General features: G+C 42.1%; 2 protein-coding genes across 7 annotated transcripts in view; one reads left to right on the forward strand and one right to left on the reverse strand.

Annotated features, from left to right (window-relative positions):
- Positions 1–1375: 1375 nt before the first annotated feature.
- On the reverse strand, positions 1376–19755 carry pld7 (phospholipase D family, member 7). 4 transcript variants are annotated; one of them, XM_078261130.1, is made up of 13 exons: positions 19656–19755; positions 19314–19495; positions 18696–18785; positions 12740–13921; positions 12084–12271; positions 10951–11125; positions 10743–10857; positions 9542–9669; positions 6512–6715; positions 5761–5900; positions 3213–3378; positions 3012–3111; positions 1376–2108 (listed from the first exon to the last, which is right to left on the reverse strand). In XM_078261130.1, the coding sequence occupies exons 2-13, from the start codon at positions 19452–19454 to the stop codon at positions 1891–1893; spliced, it is 2847 nt and encodes a 948-aa protein (XP_078117256.1). In that variant the 5' UTR covers positions 19455–19495; positions 19656–19755; the 3' UTR covers positions 1376–1890. The 4 variants fall into 4 exon arrangements, with proteins under 4 accessions (XP_078117256.1, XP_078117257.1, XP_078117255.1 ...); XM_078261131.1 differs by having other exon boundaries at positions 19671–19751; XM_078261129.1 differs by having other exon boundaries at positions 19314–19697.
- A 29-nt stretch (positions 19756–19784) lies between these two features.
- Positions 19785–22332, forward strand: part of gpr137 (G protein-coupled receptor 137) — a 10568-nt gene continuing 8020 nt past the window's right edge. The window contains exons 1-4 of one of the 3 annotated variants that reach the window (XM_078261138.1): positions 19871–19892; positions 19967–20010; positions 21113–21586; positions 21934–21983. In XM_078261138.1, the coding sequence (XP_078117264.1) occupies positions 21206–21586; positions 21934–21983 (431 nt within the window). In that variant the 5' untranslated portion in view covers positions 19871–19892; positions 19967–20010; positions 21113–21205. Of the gene's footprint in view, positions 19898–19966; positions 20011–21112; positions 21587–21933; positions 21984–22332 lie in introns of all 3 variants that reach the window. The other 2 variants (XM_078261136.1, XM_078261137.1) reach the window with 2 other exon arrangements.

Consider the following 22332-nt stretch of genomic DNA (forward strand, 5'->3'; position numbering starts at 1 on the left):
TTGTGTGTGGCGCAGTTATCATTTTAAGGCGCTGACACACCAACCCGATTATTGGCCGTCGGACAGTCTGGCGAGGTCGGTGACTCGAGTCTGTTTGGCGTGTTCCGTGCCGTCATCAGTCGGAGGAGCCGTCGGCCTTAATTTGGGCCGATTTGACTTGTTGATTCGGCCAGTGGGCAGTCGGACTCAACGACCAATCCGATTGCTGAGTGCTAGCCCTTGATAGCGAATCAGTGCACTTATGTTAAAACACTTACCGGAAATGACGAGCAGGATGAGCGTGACGAACGCCTCTCAAAATCTGACAAAAATCTTTCAAACTGACCTTTGTCGATCTGAAATGAAGACAGATTCAGCCACTGCACGGCCTATTTCTCGCTTAAAATGTTTTCAGAAACACGTTTCGTTTTATTTAAAAATATGAGATCGTATTCCGAACGAGCCGCCATTATGGTCAGCTTTGAAATTCGGGAGAAGCCAGACCCACGTGACTTGTTCGTCATTTCCGGTTTTCATTTTTTTGGGCGACAATACAGATTAGCGCCGCCTGCTGTTATGGAGACGTATTACGTCTTGCGCAGAACGTACGCTCAAGTCGCTTCGGTGTGTTCCGAGGCACTTTTTTGGACCGACGGGAGCCGAATGATCAGTCCGACTGCCTTTTCTGGCGACGGTCGGCCGTCGGGTTGGTGTCTCAGAGCCTTTAGATTGAATTGTTGTAGGACTCAACTGATCCGAGTTAAGGCAGCTACACACCGGGCCGATAATCGGCCGTCGGACAGTCTGGCGAGGTCAGTGACTCGAGTCTGTTCGGTGTGTTCCGTGCCGTCGTTCGTCCGAGGAGCTGTCGGCCTTCATTTTGGCCGACCTGACATGCTCAGTCAGAGACAGGACAGTCGGGACTCACCCTGAAATGGCGAGCGGGATGACCGTGACTAAGCCTCTCAAAATCTGACGAAAATCTTTTAAACTGACCTCTGTCGATCTGAAATGAAGACAGATTCAGCAACTGCACGGCCTATTTTCTCTCTTCAAATGTTTTCAGAAACACGTTTTCGGTGAACTATTTTAGTACAATATGAGATCGTATTCTGAATGAGTCGCCAGTAATGGCCGGTGGAAAAATCCAAAATCCGGAAGCAGCAGCCAGAACCACGTGACGCGTTCGTCCAATCAGCTGCCGGTTTTCTTTTTTTGGGCGACAATACAGATTAGCGCCGCCTGCTGTGAAGGAGACGTATTACTTCTCGTCGCTCTGGGAGACTGATCAGTCCAACTGCCTTTTCTGCCAACGGTCGGCCGTCTGGTTGGTCTGTAACGGCCTTAAATGATACTAGAGACTCGCGACTCATGGGTTAATTTAAAGACACGGGTGTAAGATCTGAGTGAGTCACGACTCAAACAGGTTTATTTCAAACACAGGACATGTAAATCAAAACACAAAGCATGCTCACTCTTTGTGAGCCAGCAATGAATGGCAAATTAATAATATTTACAAGAACTGTGTACTAATGGGCTGACAGGACTGGTTTCACTACACACAAACATTAACAGCTGAGAGTGTTGAAGCTTGGCACTGGCATTTTAAGGTAAAATATATACAAAATGCTCCAGGCATAAAATCAAATTATACAATGCGAGGTCCCCCTTGCACCTTAACTTGTGTAAGAACAATACAAAGTATAAAAATAACACGTCTTGAAACAAAATATTTAAAAAGAAGAAGAAAAGAAACGCAATTATATACAAAAACCAGGCAGCCAATCAGGAAACGCTAATACAAATAAAGTGTGTTCCTTCACACTGTACAGCAAGCGGATTCTGCACGAGTCAAATAAAGTTCAAGTAGCGGGAGCAGGCGAGATGCTTCGTCTACGACGCAACGGTGCTTTACTGAACAAACCCCCAGTGCGAGCCGCCAGGGCAGACGTCCTCGTCGTCCACAGAGAGAGCGCTGGCGTACTGGGACGTCCAGTCTCTGAGGAAGAGCTCCTCCGCCTGGCGCTGCACAGTCTCCTGGCCTTCCTTCACCTCCGAGCCGGTCTGGTTCACCACCAAGCCCACTCCAGCCGTGTGGGTGAAGTAGTTCTCTGACCAGTTGGACGTCCCTGGGAACACAGAACACAGCCACAGCAGTTAGAGTGCATCACAGTCAGTCTCCCATTTTAGTGAGATATATATATATATATATATTCTCACCACCACATGGGTTCCATTCAAGAAAACTTTGACTTTTACAACATTTGAATTCTGACGAGGGGATCTGCAGTGAAAACAGGTTGGAATATACCTGGTTTCAAAAGTAATATTAGTTGAATTAATTCCAGACTAAAATAAATAACAATAATGCATTTTATTTACATAAATGCTTTTTTTTCCCAACAATCAAAAACAGAGTTTTAAAAAGAAATCCACATACTTTAATCAAACGTTAAAAGCAAAATGACTTGACATGACTTTTCTTTCTCTTCTAAAAAAAAAAACAGGGCATCAGGCTTTAGCAGTTCATTTGTTTTGTATTAAATATATGCGCAAAATACTTGTAGTTAGACAAACGTAATAGAATAAAAAGTACATTATTTACTTGTGAAATGTAGTGGAATAAAAGTATAAAGTAGCATGAAATGAAAACGCCTTAAATCGTCTCAAAACCTGTGTACATGTACTTAGTTATAAGTACTTTTCACCTCGGCCATAGTGGATATGTTTTTGTTTGAAGGGTTAGAAGAGTTTAACCCTCATGTTGTCCTCGGGTCAAATTTGACCCGTTTTCAAAGTTTTTTTTATATTAGAACATATGGGATGTCGAAATAAGCCTGACAAAATGTTGGGGAAAAAAACAACAAAATGTCAGATAAAGCGATATCAATTTTGAAATACAGTAAGTGACCAAAACGTTGGGGAAAAAAAAACCCACACAAAAACTAAAAAGCTGCTAAAACATTGAGATAGGGACATTGACGGGAAGACAACACAAGAGTTTAAGCAGGTAGTAAGTGGTGATAGCGTACCGATATAGACCACTCGGTCTGTAACCATGTACTTGGCATGATTGACTCGTGCGAAGGGAATCTTCATCTGCTCCGCTGTCGAAGGCACCGTGAAGATTTTCTGCACAGAAACAAAACCAACAACAGGAGTTTAGGATATAGCAGCACCGTATCTGTTAAGTCGCTGTGTCACTGTGCAGGAAACGAGTTCTCCCAACGCACCACGTCGACGTCACACTTCAGCGGAGGTCTGCGGAGCACCAGCAGGGACTGCAGGAAGGGGAACATGGCGGCGGGGGAGTGCTTCCAGCAGCTGACCAGGAGTCGGACCTGCACGTGTCTGGTGCAGGCGGCGGCACGCAGCGCCGAGTCGATGGCTGGCCAGAACCTGAGAGAGGGGAGACCAAACGCACACGTTTCAACCCTTCAGCAGGGGAAGCTTTCCGGAAAACGGGCCGAATATCAGAATGTCTGTGGTGCAAGTGAGCAGGGAGGGACGCAGAGGCAAGCAGAGGAACGGATAACGTGTGCGCTATAGAGCCCGACCGATATATAGCTTTCTGGAAAACAGAATGTCTGTGGTGCTAGTCTGGGTGTCACAGGACAGTGTCTGGGTGTCACAGGACAGTGTCTGGGAGTCACAGGACAGTGTCCGACTGTCCCGGGACAGTCATGGAAGTCATAGGATAGTGTCTGGGAGTCACAGGACAGTGTCTGGGTGTCACAGGACAGTGTACAGGACAGTGTCTGACTGTCCTGGGACAGTGTCTGGGAGTCACAGGACAGTGTCTGGCTGTCCTGGGACAGTCATGGAGTCACAGGACAACGTCTGGGAGTCACAGGACAGTGTCCGACTGTCCCGGGACAGTCATACAGTCACAGGACAGTGTCTGGGAGTCACAGGACAGTGTCTGACTGTCCTGGGACAGTCATGGAGTCACAGGACAATGTCTGGGAGTCACAGGACAGTGTCTGACTGTCCTGGGACAGTCATACAGTCACAGGACAGTGTCTGGGAGTCACAGGACAGTGTACAGGACAGTGTCTGACTGTCCTGGGACAGTCATACAGTCACAGGACAGTGTCTGGGAGTCACAGGACAGTGTCTGACTGTCCTGGGACAGTCATGGAGTCACAGGACAATGTCTGATTGTCCCGGGACACTCCTCAGGACACTACTAACAGGACAGGACAGTTTTTGCTGCCACTGCTTCTCTGCTAGTGAGCAGGGAGGGAAGCAGAGGAACGTATAATGTGTGAGCTACTTAAAAAGGATGACACAGCATAATACATTTTAAGCCCAGTTCAGAACGAAGATTCGACGAGTTGAAACTTGCAACTATTTGCAACGCACCGCCCTGCCAGTTTACACCAATGCCACAAGACGCTGTATCATCTCCATAGCAACGACTCTTTGTACCTCCATTCTAACTCCCGACATTCAGGCTTTTTTTTGTAGCTGGATATCATTTGTAGCGTCTTAAAATGTGAATAAGGACAGAGATGGTGAAATACTTGCTACAGCTACATTTCTAGTCGAGATGAAATCTCGGTGATCACTGGTGGTGAGTAATCAACATTATTTAGGAGTTCCTAAACACTATATTGACTCTGGTAAGGATAGGGGTTTTTTAGTTAGGTACTTGGAGGAATCTGTCATTATTGCACAATTCCTCCATTTTTCTTTTGTTTACAGTAAATAAATAATTACAAATCTTAAAATCAGGTTCATAAAGTAACTTTCTTTGCATTCATTTGATTCCCAATCAAGATACACTGGTAAGAATTGCTTTCCATTAATATGTACTTAAAAACTGTTCTGAAATGCAAAATAATAGAATTTTAATCATGTGATAAAATATGCGATTAACTATAGAACTTCAGCGATTAATCGTGATTAAAAAAAAATGTATCGTTTGACAGGACTGTCCCCAAATATTTAATCAGTTATTTTAACAGAGTGAGAGATGTTCACAGCTACTCCACCAGGGGCAGCTCTACTGATTTTGTACCTCCTAGGGTTAAGAGTAATTTAGGTAAGGGGTCCTTTTTATATGTAGCAACAAACCTGTAGAAGGAAGGAAGGTGCCAGGAAAATATCTAAAGATGGTCAGAAGTTTAGGAGGTTTTAAACAGGCACTGAACAAATGGCTCAGATGCCAATCTTAGTATGTTTTTTTTACTGTATTGTCTTGATGGATCTATTTAATATATGTATGGATGTGATGATTGATCTGCTGCCACTTGCTCTGATTGGGTCATGGAGGCACGTGATCAGAGAGTGGTTTACAGCGCTTTGAAAAAAAACAAAAAAAACAACAACTTTGATACAGAGCGTTCTATGAACGGAATTAAGCATTTTAAATATCGCTCGATCACGTGAATTAGATCGTGGGAAATTAATTGTGCAGCCCTACTGTATCGTATCTTATAACAAAAGGGTCAAATAAAATCAATCAATCAATTCCAGATGGGCACGTCTCCAGCATTTGACCTAGAAAGCCTCCAGTCAGCAGGAGAACCTCATCTTATTAAGCTGCTTTGTCAGCCAATCAGAGTCCAGTGTTGTGACGGTTTATTCAATAAATACCCTTTTAATTAACTAGTCCATACTGTATCTATTCACAAGACACGATGCATTGCAGTATTTGTTACTGTAATAACTATCTATCTAATATAGTATCTAATAAATGAGGAATCTGTTTGTGTCTGATGAGGAACATGTCTAGGATTGTAACAATGCAGCAGTAAATACTGCAGCAGTCGTCACCTGAGTGGCTCTGTGTACTGCGACAGAGGGAGATAGTCCATGACGGAGATGTAAATTAATTTCTGGGCGTCGTCGATGACAGACAGGATGGTGGCGAGATCGTCAGAGCGGCCGCGGGCGGAGATCTGCGGAGGGGAACTCTGCGGGAAACGGAGAGAACACAGCTCGGTCACAGCTGGCCACATGAGTAGAATAAAAAGTGTCTCATTTTACTAATTCCTCATATGATGATCTAAATGCTGTCTCATGTCATCTTCCACTCTGACATGTATACAATATCACTTAAATCTGCGGAATATGTCAGTTTTTGATACGTTTTGTTTAAAAGTATCGGTATTACCCTTCAAAAACACATAGTAATCATTAGGGGCGTAACGATACATCAGTCTGGATCTATATATCTATATATTCAATGATCCACCATCCAATGTTATCGATGCAAAGTGAAAATACCTATCGTCTGTAAGATTCCCAGTTTATATGTATTCTTTTTATTAAAAAGAATAGTTCGTTTTCAATTTAAATGTCTGGAAGAGAATTTTTTCTGAGTTGCTATAAATGTAACTGTATTAATTATAGGCATATAATGTTACTCATATTGATGGAGGCCCCTGAATTGAATCAAAATTGTATCATGACAGACTTTAAGATATCAGCAAATATCGCATCGCTGTCTAAAGAATCAATGTAATAACGCATCGTGATAAAACGTTGCTCTGGAACGAAGCTTATAGAGTAGTCCTGAACTTACAGACAGATACACTTGAGCAGGCACTCCATTGAACTTCAGGCGCAGTGGATTCTGGGAGCTGGACAGCGCAGAGAGACGAGCAGGCCAGTACGGCGGCAGGGAGCCGTTGTTCGCACCGCCGATGCTCCAGTACACGCCAAAGATCCGAGAGGCATCCTGAGCCAGGCAGCTGCAGTCCTCCACCGACAGGCCCACCTCCTTCACCTGGTTTAAAGAGAAGATGAGCCTTTACGGTCTCCTATCGGAGAAATTCATCTTTGGGCATTCGAGAGAAACTAAATGGCGACACATCGCGCATTAACACACAAAAAACATCCAGTTAACATACATAATCTCATCCAATGCTTCAATGAACATCTAATAAACCTCACACAATACCCCCCCCCCAACCTTTCCTCACAATTACAGAAGCGAACCCACAACACTTCCTCCCCCTCGTATTGCACTTCATTTTGATAATGATGTACATTTCCCGTTAACTCATGCTGTGGTCAATAACTTCTGTATTGCACAATGCCCAATTGCATAATACCATATCAAATATAACATAGCATGCATATATATATACATACATACACACACAATATTGCACCAGTACCCTATCAGGCATTGCACATCCTATAATGGTAAGTACCGCGAATATTATTTAGTGTACACACACTCACTCTCACACACACACACACACACACACACACACACACACACACACAGTGTCTGTGTGCACACAGCGCTGGCATCATCTGTTCCAGGAAGCACCTTCAGTTAGTTATCTACAACCTGGAACCCCCTCTGGTCTGGAAGACGTACAATTATGTTGCACTATTAAGACTAGGGATCGACCGATAAGGTTTTCTTAAGGCCAATGCCAATACTGATTATTAGTAGTTCATGAAACCAATATCGTGGAACCAATATGCATTTACAGTGAAAATGAAAATCTAAGTCAAAATTAAGATTTTGGAATGTTACTAACTCCATCACAAAACTTTGTTTAAATGCTTTAAGCAATTATTTAAAGTGCTCATATTATGCTTTTTGGCTTGTTCCCTTTCCTTTATTGTGTTATATATCTTTTTTGTGCATGTTATAGGTTTACAAAGTGAAAAAGCCCAAAGTCCACCCCAAAGGGACTTACCATCTCCAACAGAAAACACTGTTCACAAACTGCTCCAAACAGCTCTATTGTAGTCCAGCCTTTACTTCAGAGACAAACGTGGTCACTTTGGAACACACGTTATAATGCTCGCCTAGCTGCTAGCACAGCACGCCCTCATACTCTGCTTCTGACTGGCTAGTAGTCCTTACCTAGCTACTGTCAGGGCACGCCCTCATACTCTGCTTCTGACTGGCTAGTAGTCCTTACCTAGCTACTGAGCATGTGCGACTCCCAACAAAGATGGAACAGAAGTGTGATGCCTCACTCTGTAGCTAAAACAGAGAGCTGAACACACAGGGTGAAAAGAGGAGCTGCAGCAATGTGCAGTACAACAAAAAAGATGGTGTTTTTTTTTAATTAAACCATGTAAACTTATTTTGATATAACCTCTAAATACAATTATGAACCTGGAAATGAGCATAATATGAGCACTTTAAGTCAAAATTAAGATATTGGAATGTTACTTAGTCCAACACAAAACTTTGTTTAAATGCTTTAAGCAATTATTTAATAAATGAGAAACTTTCAACATAATACCCAGTAAAAGATAGTCAGAGGACATGATGCCAGACTCAGTGGGGAGTGAAACCAAAGCAGAGGGACAGACAGAGCTAGCCTCTTCCTCCTGGCGCAAAGGGTCACCGGTTGGGGGGACATAATGACTGCTAAGTCTCAGTCCACTTAGGCCGGCCACACACTGGCCGCACGGCGTGAGCGTGGCGTTTCTGTTGCGTGTCAGCTGCGTGGATTGTTCTATGTCTTTGCACACCAGAAACATGTCTGACGCGGCGCTGCTGCTGCTGCTAGCCTTGTCTGTACACATGTAAGTTTCCCAATGATAAACTGCACGCAAGCAGTAGTATACTTCATGTTAAACAAATATATTCTGATTTGATTACGGCAAAGACAACGTCGGCAGTATTGACGGCAAAATAGGCAACAGAATATTTCGTTCTGTATTGACAGGTGCAATATTTGAAAATCGATAATTATTTATTATTATCTTTTAAAATTACATTTATATCTGCATTCATGTCAAAACCTCGAGACTTTCAAACATCAACATGTCATTTATTAAATGTATTCATGTCAAGATGACATATAAACATCTTTTCCTATTCTATTTTTACTTTTCACAGCAGACATGTTGACATGTCATAGTAGGAAAAGCACAGGTGTATTTCAGAACCATTAATGATGGCTGCATTCCACTTAGGAGAGGCCCTGGTATTGGGCATGCTGACTCACTGATATAGCTCACTGGGACACTTGATGGAACTGAGCCATCGTTAAGGTTATCAATTTCAGCTGTGCTTTTCCTACTATGACAAGTCAAAATGTCTGCTGTGAAAAAGGTCCATGTAGCACAAGTAGACTTTGTATATGACAGTTACGGTTTTCAGTCAGAACGTTTATAGAGCTCAACGTTTCCTTCTGCGCTTGAAGGCAGCTTCATTTCACGGAGAAAGAAACGAGACGAGCGAGACAGATGGACTGTGCTTTGTTGTTTGGCAAGCATTCAGCTGTTACACAAACTCCCAGGCAGTTCAGCGCTTGTGTTTCGTGTTTTAAAAGCTTTCTTGTGACAGGAATAGAGGCAGTGATGTTTCCCGTTTCCTGTACGGGACTCTCACACCGCCTCAAAACACTCTGACAAGTCCGATCTCCGGTTACATGATTGCGTTTCTCAAAAAGTTGAGTCAGTTCCCCCCCCACCCCCCTCAAACCCTGCCGCAGCCTAAATGCACTCCCCCAATTCAAAATGAATGGGAAGACTTGCATTTTTGCCGCACCTTCTGACGGCCGACGCAGGCTGTGTGAATGCCCACTAATGCAGATACATTTGAAAACGCACATATTTCTCTCCGTTTTACCTGACTTAGAGAGCGCCAGTCCATGTTAGCACTACCCAGGTAGAAGTGCTTCTGATCCACCACCCACAGCTTGGTGTGGACAATGCCTCCGGTCACAGCCTTGAGGTCCACCTCTCTGACCTCTGCACCTGGAAACACAACACAACACACAAGGAGTTATAACCCCGCGTTGGTTGGCTAGAAGTAGTAGTGTCTGTGGTCTACATTAGTGACTAAATGACCGACTAAATTAAACATAAAAATGATGTTGCCTATGGGAAAATGTACAACGGTGTTCTGGGAAATGCAATACCTAAGGAATGTACAGTCATGTATCTTGGAAATTTAAATGATGATGTCATGAGTAATGATAGATTATTTAGCCGAGATACTATTAATCACAAGTAAAAAAAAAAAAAGCAATTACAAGAAACTGGCACAAGACTGAACCCCTGACTATGAAACAATGGCTAGAAAATTATAGAAGAGATTTACACTATGGAAGAAAAAAAATGACTTACCAGCTAAGAGTGAGAGAAAATGTTTCCGTTCATAAATGGAACACATGGATGATTTATGCCAGTGGAAATAGTTTATGATCAAATTGTATAGTTTTTAAAGATACTGGATTTGTACTTTGTGGTTGGCAACATGTAGCCATGACGGTTTGTTATTATTTATTTTTTTAGAATGACTGTTTTCGTTTCCTTTTATATCTACGATTGCAAGACTCTCAATTGGACAAAATGTTTGTTATATGCACAAAACCAAATTAAGATGGTGTTTTTTTGATTTAGTACCTCTGGAATACCTGACATGTGTGATACATTCCAAATCAAACCAATGTTATAAAGTTTGGGAACCTTATCTGAATTATTTGGACCCCATTGTCGCTGACATTATGTTATGGGGATAAGGTCATAAGAGAGAGTACTTTGCGGTGTATGTTTTCGTTCTTTATTCATTCATTTTTATTGTATGTGTGTAGCTGAGCCCATGTTGTATTTTGGTGTCGTGTTTGTTTGAAATATGGTTGCGTGCCAAATTTCATGGATCCATTTTGTACTTATTGTAAAAATGAAAACCAATAAACGTTAAAAAAATGTAAAAAAATAAAAGAAATAAAAAAAATAATGATGTTGCCTAGTTCAGCTTTAATATATGGTGCACACGACAGCGAGGCAACACACATTGAGCTCCATATCGTCGGGTGATGAAGTACCTGTTGCAGCCAATTCTGCCGTATCTTGAGTGGAGGTCTGGGGGGCGTTGATGGCAATCTGGAGGTCCACACCTTTGGATTCAAGTTGTTTAAGTTGCTCAAAGACCATTCTTCCCTAAAACATATGGAAATGAAATCACACGCATTAAGAGGTTCAAAGGATTATTTTATTATCGTGAGAGTAGGGCATGCCGCTGACTGAACTAACCTGAGAGTCAGAGGAGTGCGCCGACTCGCTGTCACGTAGAGTGAAGTAGAAAGCAGCGATATGGACCGAGCTGTTGGCTTTGCCCAGCAGATGTAGCCAGCTGTCTGCGATGCTCCGCCTGGACGAGGCAGAGGGCTGGTAGAGACCCTCGGGGATGCTCTCCACCAGGCGCACTCTGAACAAGAGAAACTGAAGCTACAGCCACTGACACACCAAACAGTATCCAGTCATCATCTTAAACTATTAGATCTGTTCAACTTTTAAGTTAGTTTCTTTAGCTGCCGATTTGTCACCTTCAAAACGGCAAAATTGAAATAACGCGGGGTGCATTTATGCTCAACAGGGATGTATCGATGCATCGTGAATTGTTTAAAAATCGATTAAAAAAATTAATCTCGATGCATTTTTTAAAAACAGCCTAGGACATGGCGCTAGCTACCATTACTCAGCAGGTAACGTTAGCCTGCCGTTAGGTAGTTACATTAGCTGGCTTAAACACAGTTAAAATGCTGACAGCTAAACGGTCTAACGTGTGACTCTAATTCACTGTATTTTTTCTTCTTATTTAAGATAAAATACAATTTCAGTGTCACTTTTCATGAGAGGACACATCTGTTGTTTTGCACAGTTTATAGAAAAAAAGTTTTTTTTGAGTCATTTGTCCACAGCTCATTCTGTTACAAAAATCCTGATAAAATTGTATTGCGTCGAATCGGGAGTTGAGTGTATCATTACATCCCTAAAGCTCAGCTAAGTGTACAGACCTACTACACCTACTCTATCTGTAAAGTGTCTCGAGATAACTCCTGTTATGAATTGATACTATAAATAAAACTGAATTGAAATTAAAGGTGAAGAATCACAAAGCAAGGAAAAGTTATTTCTTTTTCAACAACCATGTAGTTGCTGGTGCAGGACAAAAAAGTAAATGTTCAACTTTTAAAGAAGGTAACACAACAGCTTAATGTTCCAGAAAAATACTTTAATAGTGCAAATAAGGCACACAACGTTTAGGGCCCACAATTTGGCCTTCCTCTACCTTCTTTAAAAGTTGTTTCTTTTGTCACAGCAAATGGCTCATCACAAACAAAACTGATTGGACAGATCAACACGTTTTCCTGGTTATGTCTTACCGACAATCAGTGCTGCAAGGCTCTGGTACTAGGCCAAAGCCCTCCAGCCAGTGCAGTTCCATCTGAGCGGTGAGCTGAGCCACAGACATGGGAAGCCCGTAGTGCCACACATGCTGGCCAAACCCCCCGAGAAGCAGCAGGGCGGTGGGCAGGAGGCAGAAGAGGGCAAAACTGCAGCATCCTGAACTCTGCAAAACAAGACGAGTACAATGTTAAACCTGCGAACAAAAGTATCTATTTACTTCTCTATTTATCTTCATTGTTATTATCGTCTCTGCCACAATTATTACATTCCACCCTACTAAAGGTTCACTGAACACACACACACACACACACACACACACACACACACACACACCAACATTAAACATAACTGCTGTATATATTGTCTGTGACTGTCTGTCTACATATGTATATTGTTTACTTTATATGTCACCTTTTTGTTACACACTATCTTCACACACAGAAGAAAAAAAATGTGTGAAGTTAGGATCATAGCTTGGACAAGAGACTTGGGAACAGCTGAGGACTGTTACATGCCGAAGCTGTTACTGCAGGGTGTGGTGAAATTCCTGTTTGTGTGACTGTGACCACCAGGACAACAGTATGACCGATATCAGTGGAGTCTGTCAGGTGAGTAGAACCACATGACTCACCTTGGTTGATTGAGCTCCAGCAGGCTTCTCTGGTGCTACAGGAGAGGTTGACTCATCCACGTTGTTTTTTTCTTCTGCAGGATCTGACAACTCGGAATGGCTTGTAAGTGGTTCATGATGCTTCTCCTCCTCTTCTGAATCATGGCCCTTGGACTTCTCATCTGCAACATCATCCTCACGTTCGACATCTGATGAAGACCTACTGTCCTTTAATTCAGGTGGGTTCGTCGGCCCCGTCTCCCACGGCGGTTGTTCGTCCATAATAGCCTCGTCTTCGGTATCTCCAGCGGCGGAGAACGTAATCCTGCTTTTAACCTCAACGGCAAACTTCTCTTCCGTCTCTTCCGGTGGCTTTTGGCTGATGGGGTCCTCGCACGGAAGTTGAGTTACGGGGGCACCCTGAAGGGTTTCAGTTTCCATTTCAAACGTTTTGCTTTCCTCCGGCTCCGGTACACGGTGCTGCGAGCCCTGCTCTGGTCTGAGGGCCGGCCTGGGGCTCGCAGTCAGAGGAGATTCAGACGAAATGGAGCTCTTGGATGCAGTGATTAGGGGACTATGGGCTGCTGCAGCGGCTCGTTCTGTGCTGCTTAGCAGAGAGGTGGCTTCAGAGTCGACTTTGGGGATGCGGACGGATGGCAGAGGTAGTGATGTTTCTCTCACATCAGGCGGCTTGGACTTTGCGACTTCCATGCTGCCAGCTTTCTCGGGGCCTACATGTTGCTGCGAGCCCTGCTCTGGTCTGAGGGCCGGCCTGGGGCTCGCAGTCAGAGAAGATTCAGACGAACTGGAGCTCTTGGATGCAGCGATTAGGGGACTATGGGCAGCCGCAGCGGCTCGTTCTGTGCTGCTTAACGGAGAGGGGAGTTCGAAGTCGGTTTTGGGGATGCGGACCGATGGCAGGGGTAGTGAGGTTTCTCTCACATGAGGCAGCTTGGGCTTCTCGGCCTCCACGCTGCCAGCTTTCTCGGGAGGAGGAGCTACATGGACAGGGGTGTCGGTTTGGGATCCAGGCAGCTCCGGGGTTTGGCTCGCAACTGTAGGCCGCGGTCGGAAAGTGGGGATCCGGGAGAGGAGTTTCCCACCTTTGCGGTTCATGTCTTCCTTCTCCTCGAGTTCTTTTCTTGCAGCCTTTTCGTCTTCAGCCCGCAGGCGGTCCAGCACAACACGACAATACTTCAGTTCCTGAGGAGGACAGAACTTCATTAGAAAAAACAAGCATCCATCTTGTGTGTATATAGCAACTCTCACACAAACAAGTTTTAAACCAGTGACTCTGAATAGCTTCATCACCCTAAGCTGCACATAACACCGGAAATACCTTTAGAAAAAGCAGTTAAACATTCTCAAACTCAATATCATCTAGTCTTTTGTTACCTTGAGCGGCTTCCGTAGAACTGCAATAGCTACACCCATTCAAATTAGTGTGATTGTCTGATACACCTTAGCATGTTTTCATGGATGCCAATATTTGTTTAAAACAAGACTCAAGTGTTACCATGGCGACAACATTCTTTAACTTTACATTCCAATGGCAGCTGAACAGTGAGCTTGCTTTGCTTCAAGCTCAGTCCACAATGCTAATTTTCATTATTACACTGATATCTATGGCAACCAAATTTCAGTATTCCAGAATAGATGCCTGGGATTGTTTATCAGGGTGTGGCTAGTCGGCTGGTCATATTTCTGCGGCTGCTGCGTTCATTTTACAAGATGTTATGTAGTCCTCCCATAAACAGTGACTACGTTAACATGCACATAATCTGTTTTTTGCGCTTATTCAGAAAAATGACAATATTCCGACTATGCTGTTTACATGGCTAATGAAAGTGAATATTCCACCAATATTCCCGTTTACATGCAGCCGTGCAAAATAGATTTTTTTTCTTCCATTGTTTTTTAACAAGTTTTTCCACCGGTACGGACTCATGACAGCCTCCCTCTCAGCCCGGCTGCTAGCCTGCTGAGATTAATCCTGGAGTCTGATGTGTTAAATCAGCTGCTGCTCTGATCCGAAATAAACGTGTTTAACAGTTATTCCGTTGTCTTCTGAATGTGTTCTGCTTTATTTTTATTAACATGCATTACTTGTCACTATTGCCGTCACAAGTTTAATTTAAATCCTACTATTGCCGTGGTTTGGACGGTAAGAAATTGTTGCACATGCACCGGAGATAAAGTGGGACAATGCGGAGGAAAGGGGCTTTTCCTCTGCTGCTCTCCCCGTGAATATGCCTCGTGCAACATGGAGAGGCGGGGGGAGGCAGGGGGATCTAAAGGAGACTTTTAGCGTCAATAACGACGACAATGGCACCTGACCAAACGTCCGTATTTTTCGAGATGGGAGTGAGAATGTGTTGGAATGCCACAAAGCTTCTTAATCTTTTTATTTTGGTGCCGTCACGCATCTTGGAGCTTGGGAGTGAGAAAAAAACATGAACAATAGGCTATATTGTTTTACAGATATGCTTACAGTGTGTATTGAAGTCACTTACTTCTTTTTCTAGTTTTTGTCCAGTCATGTTTGTTCTGTATGAACATTAATTGTAGAAAGATATTTAGAATTATAGCTTATATAGATTTGTGGATATGGTTGTAAAACATATTCTCTCATTATGAATAAGGGTTTGAAATTAAGCCTAGTCCTTAGGGTAAATTGTCCGAGGAACATGAATTCCCTCTGCTCACTTTTAAGGCAAAGTAGGCTAAATAATAAAACATTTTATGTATATAGTGCTTTACAGGCTACTCAAAAACACTTTACAGTACAACCAGCACATAAAAACAGATACAGCAATAAAACCAACAGAAAACAAGCATATTCAAAGCAATTAAAAAACTTTGTAAAAATGTGGAGTGACTAGTAGGCCCTAAGTAGATCTTTTTAAATCCTTACGCATTGTTTTGTCTGTTGGACTTTTTCTCTCTGTCTGATAACAACAGCCGTATTTCCCTTTTTGCATATTATATGTTTCACCTCCTCGTAATTTTCCATTAACAGCTGCTGCTCAGCGGGTTAAACATATGCCGCACGCGTCTTCTCCATTTCTGCATCAGTAAATCTGTGATCGATACCGTGGTCTATTTAAGAAAGCCGTGAACGTGCACTTATCCCAGCTATCTACACCTGGCTTGACATAGCTTCACCTTCTCATCCTGGCTCGGCAAACGTGCAACCGATTAAGCCGCGATGAGCGGACCACACTAAGTCAAGCTGCGCTTTTTCAGTTATCCTGGATTTCTTCATTCTACTTTTGTGCAACAGGCCCCTGGTTGCTTCATAAACCTGAATAATACCCCCACATATCCCAAATGTCTTCATCGGAAAATGCTATATTCGGAAAAAGACAGAATATGCTGCTTACATGACCTGTATCAAATTCTGAATATTGTCATATTTGGAATAATAGTGGGAATATTAGTGTGCATACAGACATACTCACTGATATGTAACTCCATTTCCAACGAGAGTACATCGTGCAACTGAATGTCTTCCATCAGTTGAAATGTTTTCTTTTCTTTATATTTTCTCTTATTGTGTGATGACAACAAAGACATTTTTACAAGCCACAGTAGGAAAACCCCTGGTGTAAATGATTAACGGTGGATTCCACCGAGCTGCTTCTGTTGTAGGGTCCTGGTATTGTGCATGCTCCGTCACCGTCATGGCTTACTGGGACAATTAAATAGAGCAGAGCCATATTAGTTACACCTGTGCCTTTCCTACTATGACAGGACAAAATGTCTGCTGTGAAAGCAAACCTATTCTAGCCGACTGAAACAGGATTTTTGAGGCAAATGTCGATATCAGCCAATAGTCTTTTGTTCATAAATGCATAACATAAAATAACTTGTTTTGATAATGATCCTTTAAATTAATTTTTTTTAAGAATTAAGCCCATGATATAACCGAACAGGACATTTTGTAGTTGAAAAATAAATGATGTAGGGTAACATAACAAACACTGTCATTTAAACAAACGTTACCTGAAACATATTTTGGCAGTACTGTATATACTGCAATGTCTAGTTAATTATCTGCCAGCCTTCAGTGTACACTGATACTGATATACCTGCAGTACGCTAATGCTGGCTCATATGTCAGTCTAGCTCTGAACACCATTTTATAAATTGCACTGAAGCAAACACTTCTTTGACAACCGAAGGTGGCTTTATATAAATATGTAAACTTAAAGACTGACTGACTCATTTATTGACAGTCCAATATTGCAAAATAAATCTATTTCTATTTAAGTGCACTGTTCAAATATTGCCACTATCTTTGATGATAAAAGTTAATTGTGAAATATTATGCAAAATAATAGTTTGTCAATGTCAATAACATTGACATTGCAGGTTGAGCTCTCCTTTTGGATATGTACAGTGCTGCTCATGAGTATAGGAACCCATGCTAAAGTTGACTAAAAAGAGGACAAAAAAAAAAAATCATCTTTTGGAAATTGATCTTAATGCCTTAATTGAAAAAAATAGGAAAAATCCAATCTTTTGGAAACACCAATTTTCTTTGTGAATGAATAATGTATCGTGAATAAATAAATGTTCTTCCTTAAAATACAGGGGGCATAAGTATAGACACCCCCATCAGGCCTTCCAGAAAAAGTTTTTTTGTGATTGTTGCGGGCAAAAACCCTTGATTATGCGGCACGTTTTCTTAAAAAATGGGATGAAATATGTGGGATATTTATGCAATGAAATTGCGGGAACTTCCAAAAACTGCGGTTTCATCGTGGCTTCATCGCGGGGTTTGCAGCTTTTCGATGATGTTCACGTCGCGTAATTGCGTCACTTCATAACGTTCCCATGGCAACAGGGGAAAAGGGCTGCTCTTGTGTGAAGTAAACGCAACATTTTTCAACTTTCTGCTAAGATATATGTGTGACTTTTTTGCAACGAAAATACGGGGATTATGAAATCATGCAAGCCCCGCGTATTTTGCACGGAAATCTGCAATTTATGCGGCGAAAGTGCGGCGTATTTGAAAAAAAATGCGGCCCCCGCATAAATATGCAGACTTTGGCTGATTATTCGTTGAATTATGCAATCGCATAATCGCGTTTTTCTGGAGGGACTGCCCTATGTTAAATTCCCATAGAGGCAGGAAGATCTTTAGTTTTAAAGACCAGTTATTTCATGGATCCAGGATACTATGCATCCAGATAAAGTTCCCTTGGCCTTTGGAATTAAAATAGCCCCCCACATCATCACATCCCCTTCACCATACCTACAGATTGGCATGGGGTACTTTCCATAAGATCATCTCTCAATGCAAATCAAACCAGCTATTAGGCTAACTGAAATAAAACCATGCCAGTCTCTAGGTATGGTGAAGGGGATGTGATGATGTGGGGGCCAAGGGAACTTTATCAGGATGCATAGTATCCTGGATCCATGAAATAACTGGCCTTTAAAAATAAATATCTGCCTACCTCTATGGGAATTTAACATAGGGGTTTACTTACTTATTATTTTAAGGAAGAACATTTATTTATTTATGATACATTATTCATTCACAAAGAAAATTGTTGTCCTCAAAGGTTGGATTTTTCCTAATTTTTTCAATTAAGTCATTAAGCTCAATTCACAAAAGATGATTTTTTTTTTGTATTCCTCTTTTTAGTCAACTTTAGCTGGGGTTCCTATACTCATCAGCAGCACTGTAAATAACTTACTTACAGGCTGAATATATAAATCAGCTTTACTGCTCCAGGACAGGCTAAATGAGATTACACTTCCGCACTAGCCTGCCAATATTTTCTGCTGATGATTACATGCTGCTGCACAAACACAGAACACCATTTATCTCCCAACATGGCTGTATAAATAGTTGTGCCACTCCCAGGGCTTTCTAGGTAGCTATGGTTTTCCGGCCTATATACAAAACATCTAACAGCAAGAGGTGTGTTTGCTTAGGCTTCATGTGAGGTGAATTATAGACTACCGCAGCAGCAGTTTCCTCCTCCAGCTCTGCAGCGTGACTTTGACGTGTCTCCATCACTTGGACAGACTCCGAGTCGGATTCATCTGACTCCTGATGGGACAAGATCGGTTATATTCACAGTTAACAAGGCATCTAACAAAGCATCAGACATATTCCACAATGTAGGATTTCAGGACATGTGCAGCGGTTGTATTTTAATCTACAAAAGGCCACTGGCAACAGTGAAGAACAAAATGAATGTAAGGGCAACGTTTTGTCATCTTCTTCACATAGAAACACCGTCAGCGTGAAGGAGAAAAACTTACCATGATGCAGTAACTTGCCAGGTAATAAGTTCTGGCTGGGCGGAGGGGTTCACACTCGCGATGCGGTTATTAGCTCTTAACAGTTATGCTAACCAGCTAGGCAAATATTACATACGTTAAAGTGGTAATACCAGTAAAAATAAGATAGTTTAAGGCAGGCAGTGTCTATATAATCCTTCCTTGAGTATTTATGTCGGGTTAGCCAGCAAACGTTGCTGTCGTTGACGTTAGCGAGCAAGCTACGTGGCCGACTGTGAAGTTTTCAGCAGCGGAGGAAGAGGAGGCGGAAAAGCTGAGTAGTAAAAATACCCACCTCGTACGTAGTTCTCCTGAGCGGGCGGGTCGACCGTCTCCTCGGCGTTACCGTTGTTGTGTCCAGAAACTCTACCTCACTCGAGTCACTCTCCCCACTTGCCTGCCTGGGGAGGATGGATTTTCTGGATCGCAGTAGCATCTTGGACTACTTTAATAATAATGCAGTAGCAGCAGCAGCACCTTCGTGACACAAGATTAACGGACGAAACGTAACGTTAAAGAGCAGTCACATTTGTCTGCTAATGAGAGCCCACTCTGGCTAACTTTAATGTCGAGTTATGGCAAACAAAAGTTGCATTAAACGTCTGCTAAAGTTATCCAAAATGTCTTTCACACTGACCTTAGACAACCTTACCGTTAAATCCTATTTGAATGCGCCGTCTTTCTTCAGAAATAAACAACAATTTGAAGAAACCGCGATTTCCTGTTATCGCTGATTGGCGGTTGGATTGAAAACAGCGGCTCCGCCTATCAGGCGGCTCTACCTATCAGACGTTACTCAGATCCACACAATACGGAAACAACAAGGGATTACCGTCGTCTGCTTATCCTGGAGCTTCTTTGGTGTTCACTTAAAGTAAGGTCAGTTATTATCGTTAAATGATTACTGGCAGCTTAGCTATACATTTAATGGTTTTTTTTTGTTAAAAGGCAAAGCATAACTGAGCGACAGCACGAAATAGATGACATTCAAAGTAAGTTTCAGTTAGCTTAGCCGTTGTTGAGCAGCCTAAACGGAAAACTGTTGTTTATGTTCCAAAGACCCAAGTAAAGACATTAAGCTAGCTGGGATACTGAGTTCCAAAGGTCACTGAAAAATACCCATGGGGCGCATGCAAACCTGTAACGTTACATTATAATGAAATCAAATAGCCCCACAAAAATTAGCTACGTTACCTAAGTTTGAAATGTTTATGTTAATGTCGAAAATGAGAGATAATCGTTGAGTTGTTGTAGTGAACTGTTAAATTAATGTTGTTAAGTAGTGGGACTGCCAGCCACCATAATGTGACTTTTATATTATCAATTAATAAGGTCACTGTCTATAGTTTAAATCAATGTAAAGTTTGACACAGCTGGGAAAGTATGTATATACCATAGCTCATTGTAACGTTAATTGTATCATGGGATTGTTGTTACATTGTCAATAATAATGAAAAATTTTTAAAATCATATTTCTGCTTAAATATGTTCTGAAATACTGAAGAATGCACCTGGAAGTGAAAGTTACTGTTTTGAGTTAGCTACCTTTACAATCCAGTCCTGTGTGAAAAATAGCAGCTGGACAACTTTATATGAGATTTGCCAGATATAAACCCATACTATGAGTCTATTACATTTGGAGTAAGGCCTTATGGCTATTGTAGAATCAGATATCATAATATTTGACTTAATCGCCTGATATTCATACATACCCATAATTTGTGACGTGGCAATGTTTTCTCAATGACTACTGGTCATTACAGAATATTTTAAGACAAAAAAAATGTATTGTATGAGATTGTAGTAGGTTGACATCATTTCATGATATAGCACATTTTTTGGAATCAAGTAACTATTAACACTTAAAAACAAATAACCATCGGAAAGAATGTTAATATACTTTATCGCAGTGATGCAAAAATAGGGGTTAAAACAAAAACATTGGCAGCAAAATGATATGGTCTCAACATGGTGTAGCTATATGTTGTCTTATCACCCAAACATATTAATGTTATCAAGGTATACATTTTCCTCCATATTGTCCATCTCTTGCTCAGTGTTGTGCACATGCCCTGCTGATCTCTCATCATTTAGTTTCAGGTCTCCCATGTCAACGGATGGGGCTGAGAGGAGAAGGTTTGGCAGTTTCTCTGCGATGATGGACACTTAGTCCTGGCAGTACTCCCAATGGAAGCTCCAGTCACAGCTGCCCCTCCTCCCAACTCCTCCGACCTGCCGGTCCCGATCCCCCTACATCCAGCTGTCGCCCCGTCGGTCGAGCTCGGCTTCACTATCCTCTACACCACTCTGTACGCCGCGCTGTTCCTTGTGGTGTACGCACAGCTCTGGCTCCTCTACCTCTACAGACACAAAAGATGGAGCTACCAGAGCGTCTTCCTGTTCCTCTGCCTGCTCTGGGCTGCCCTCCGCACCACCCTGTTCTCCTTTTACTTCTGTAACGCTCTGGAGGCCAACCACCTCCCTGTTGCAGCCTACTGGCTGCTCTACTGCTTCCCTGTCTGTCTGCAGTTCTTCACTCTCAGCCTCATTAACCTGTATTTCACTCAGGTAAGACTGGGGACAACGGGACATGGGTTATTGTCTTGAAGCAAGGCTACGCCAGCGGCAATGTGGAGGGAAATACTTATAGAAATTGACCCAAAAACAATTATGAAAAGAATTGGTCTGACGCAACCATAGGGATAAAAAGACCTCATGGTATGATTACATGAAAACAAATTCCTAAAGTATAAAGGTCTTTAGATAATCTTTAAAAGGGGAATTCCTTTTAGTAGTAGTCTGCCAAACAGCTATTGAAATGAAACCTTGTGGAGCAGCTTCTTTTGCTTTCAGTTCCATTCTAAATGTCAGATGTGTTTGTTTACTCTGTTGCTTATTCCTCTCCTGTACCACAGGTGTTACTCAAAGTGAGAGAGATGTATAGCTCAGACGTGGACAGAGGAGTGTAAGTTTTACTCTACAGCAAAGACTAAGAAAAAGGCCTTTAAAAAATAATACTGTTTTCAAGCTTTTGTTCTGAACGCTGATTATCTTGCTAAAGCTTCAAACTTGATATAAGCTCACATATATACAGTATCTCACAAAAGTGAGTACACCCCTCACATTTCAGTAAATATTTCATTATATCTTTTAATGGGACAACACTGAAGGGATTACACTTTGCTACAATGTAAAGTATTAAGTGTACAGCTTGTATAACAGTGTAAATGTGCTGTCCCCTCAAAATAACTCAACACACAGCCATTAATGTCTAAACCGCTGGCAACAAAAGTGAGTACACCCTATGTTAAATT

Source organism: Sander vitreus, chromosome 10, assembly GCF_031162955.1.
Source record: "Sander vitreus isolate 19-12246 chromosome 10, sanVit1, whole genome shotgun sequence".
Classification (NCBI taxonomy): domain Eukaryota; kingdom Metazoa; phylum Chordata; class Actinopteri; order Perciformes; family Percidae; genus Sander; species Sander vitreus.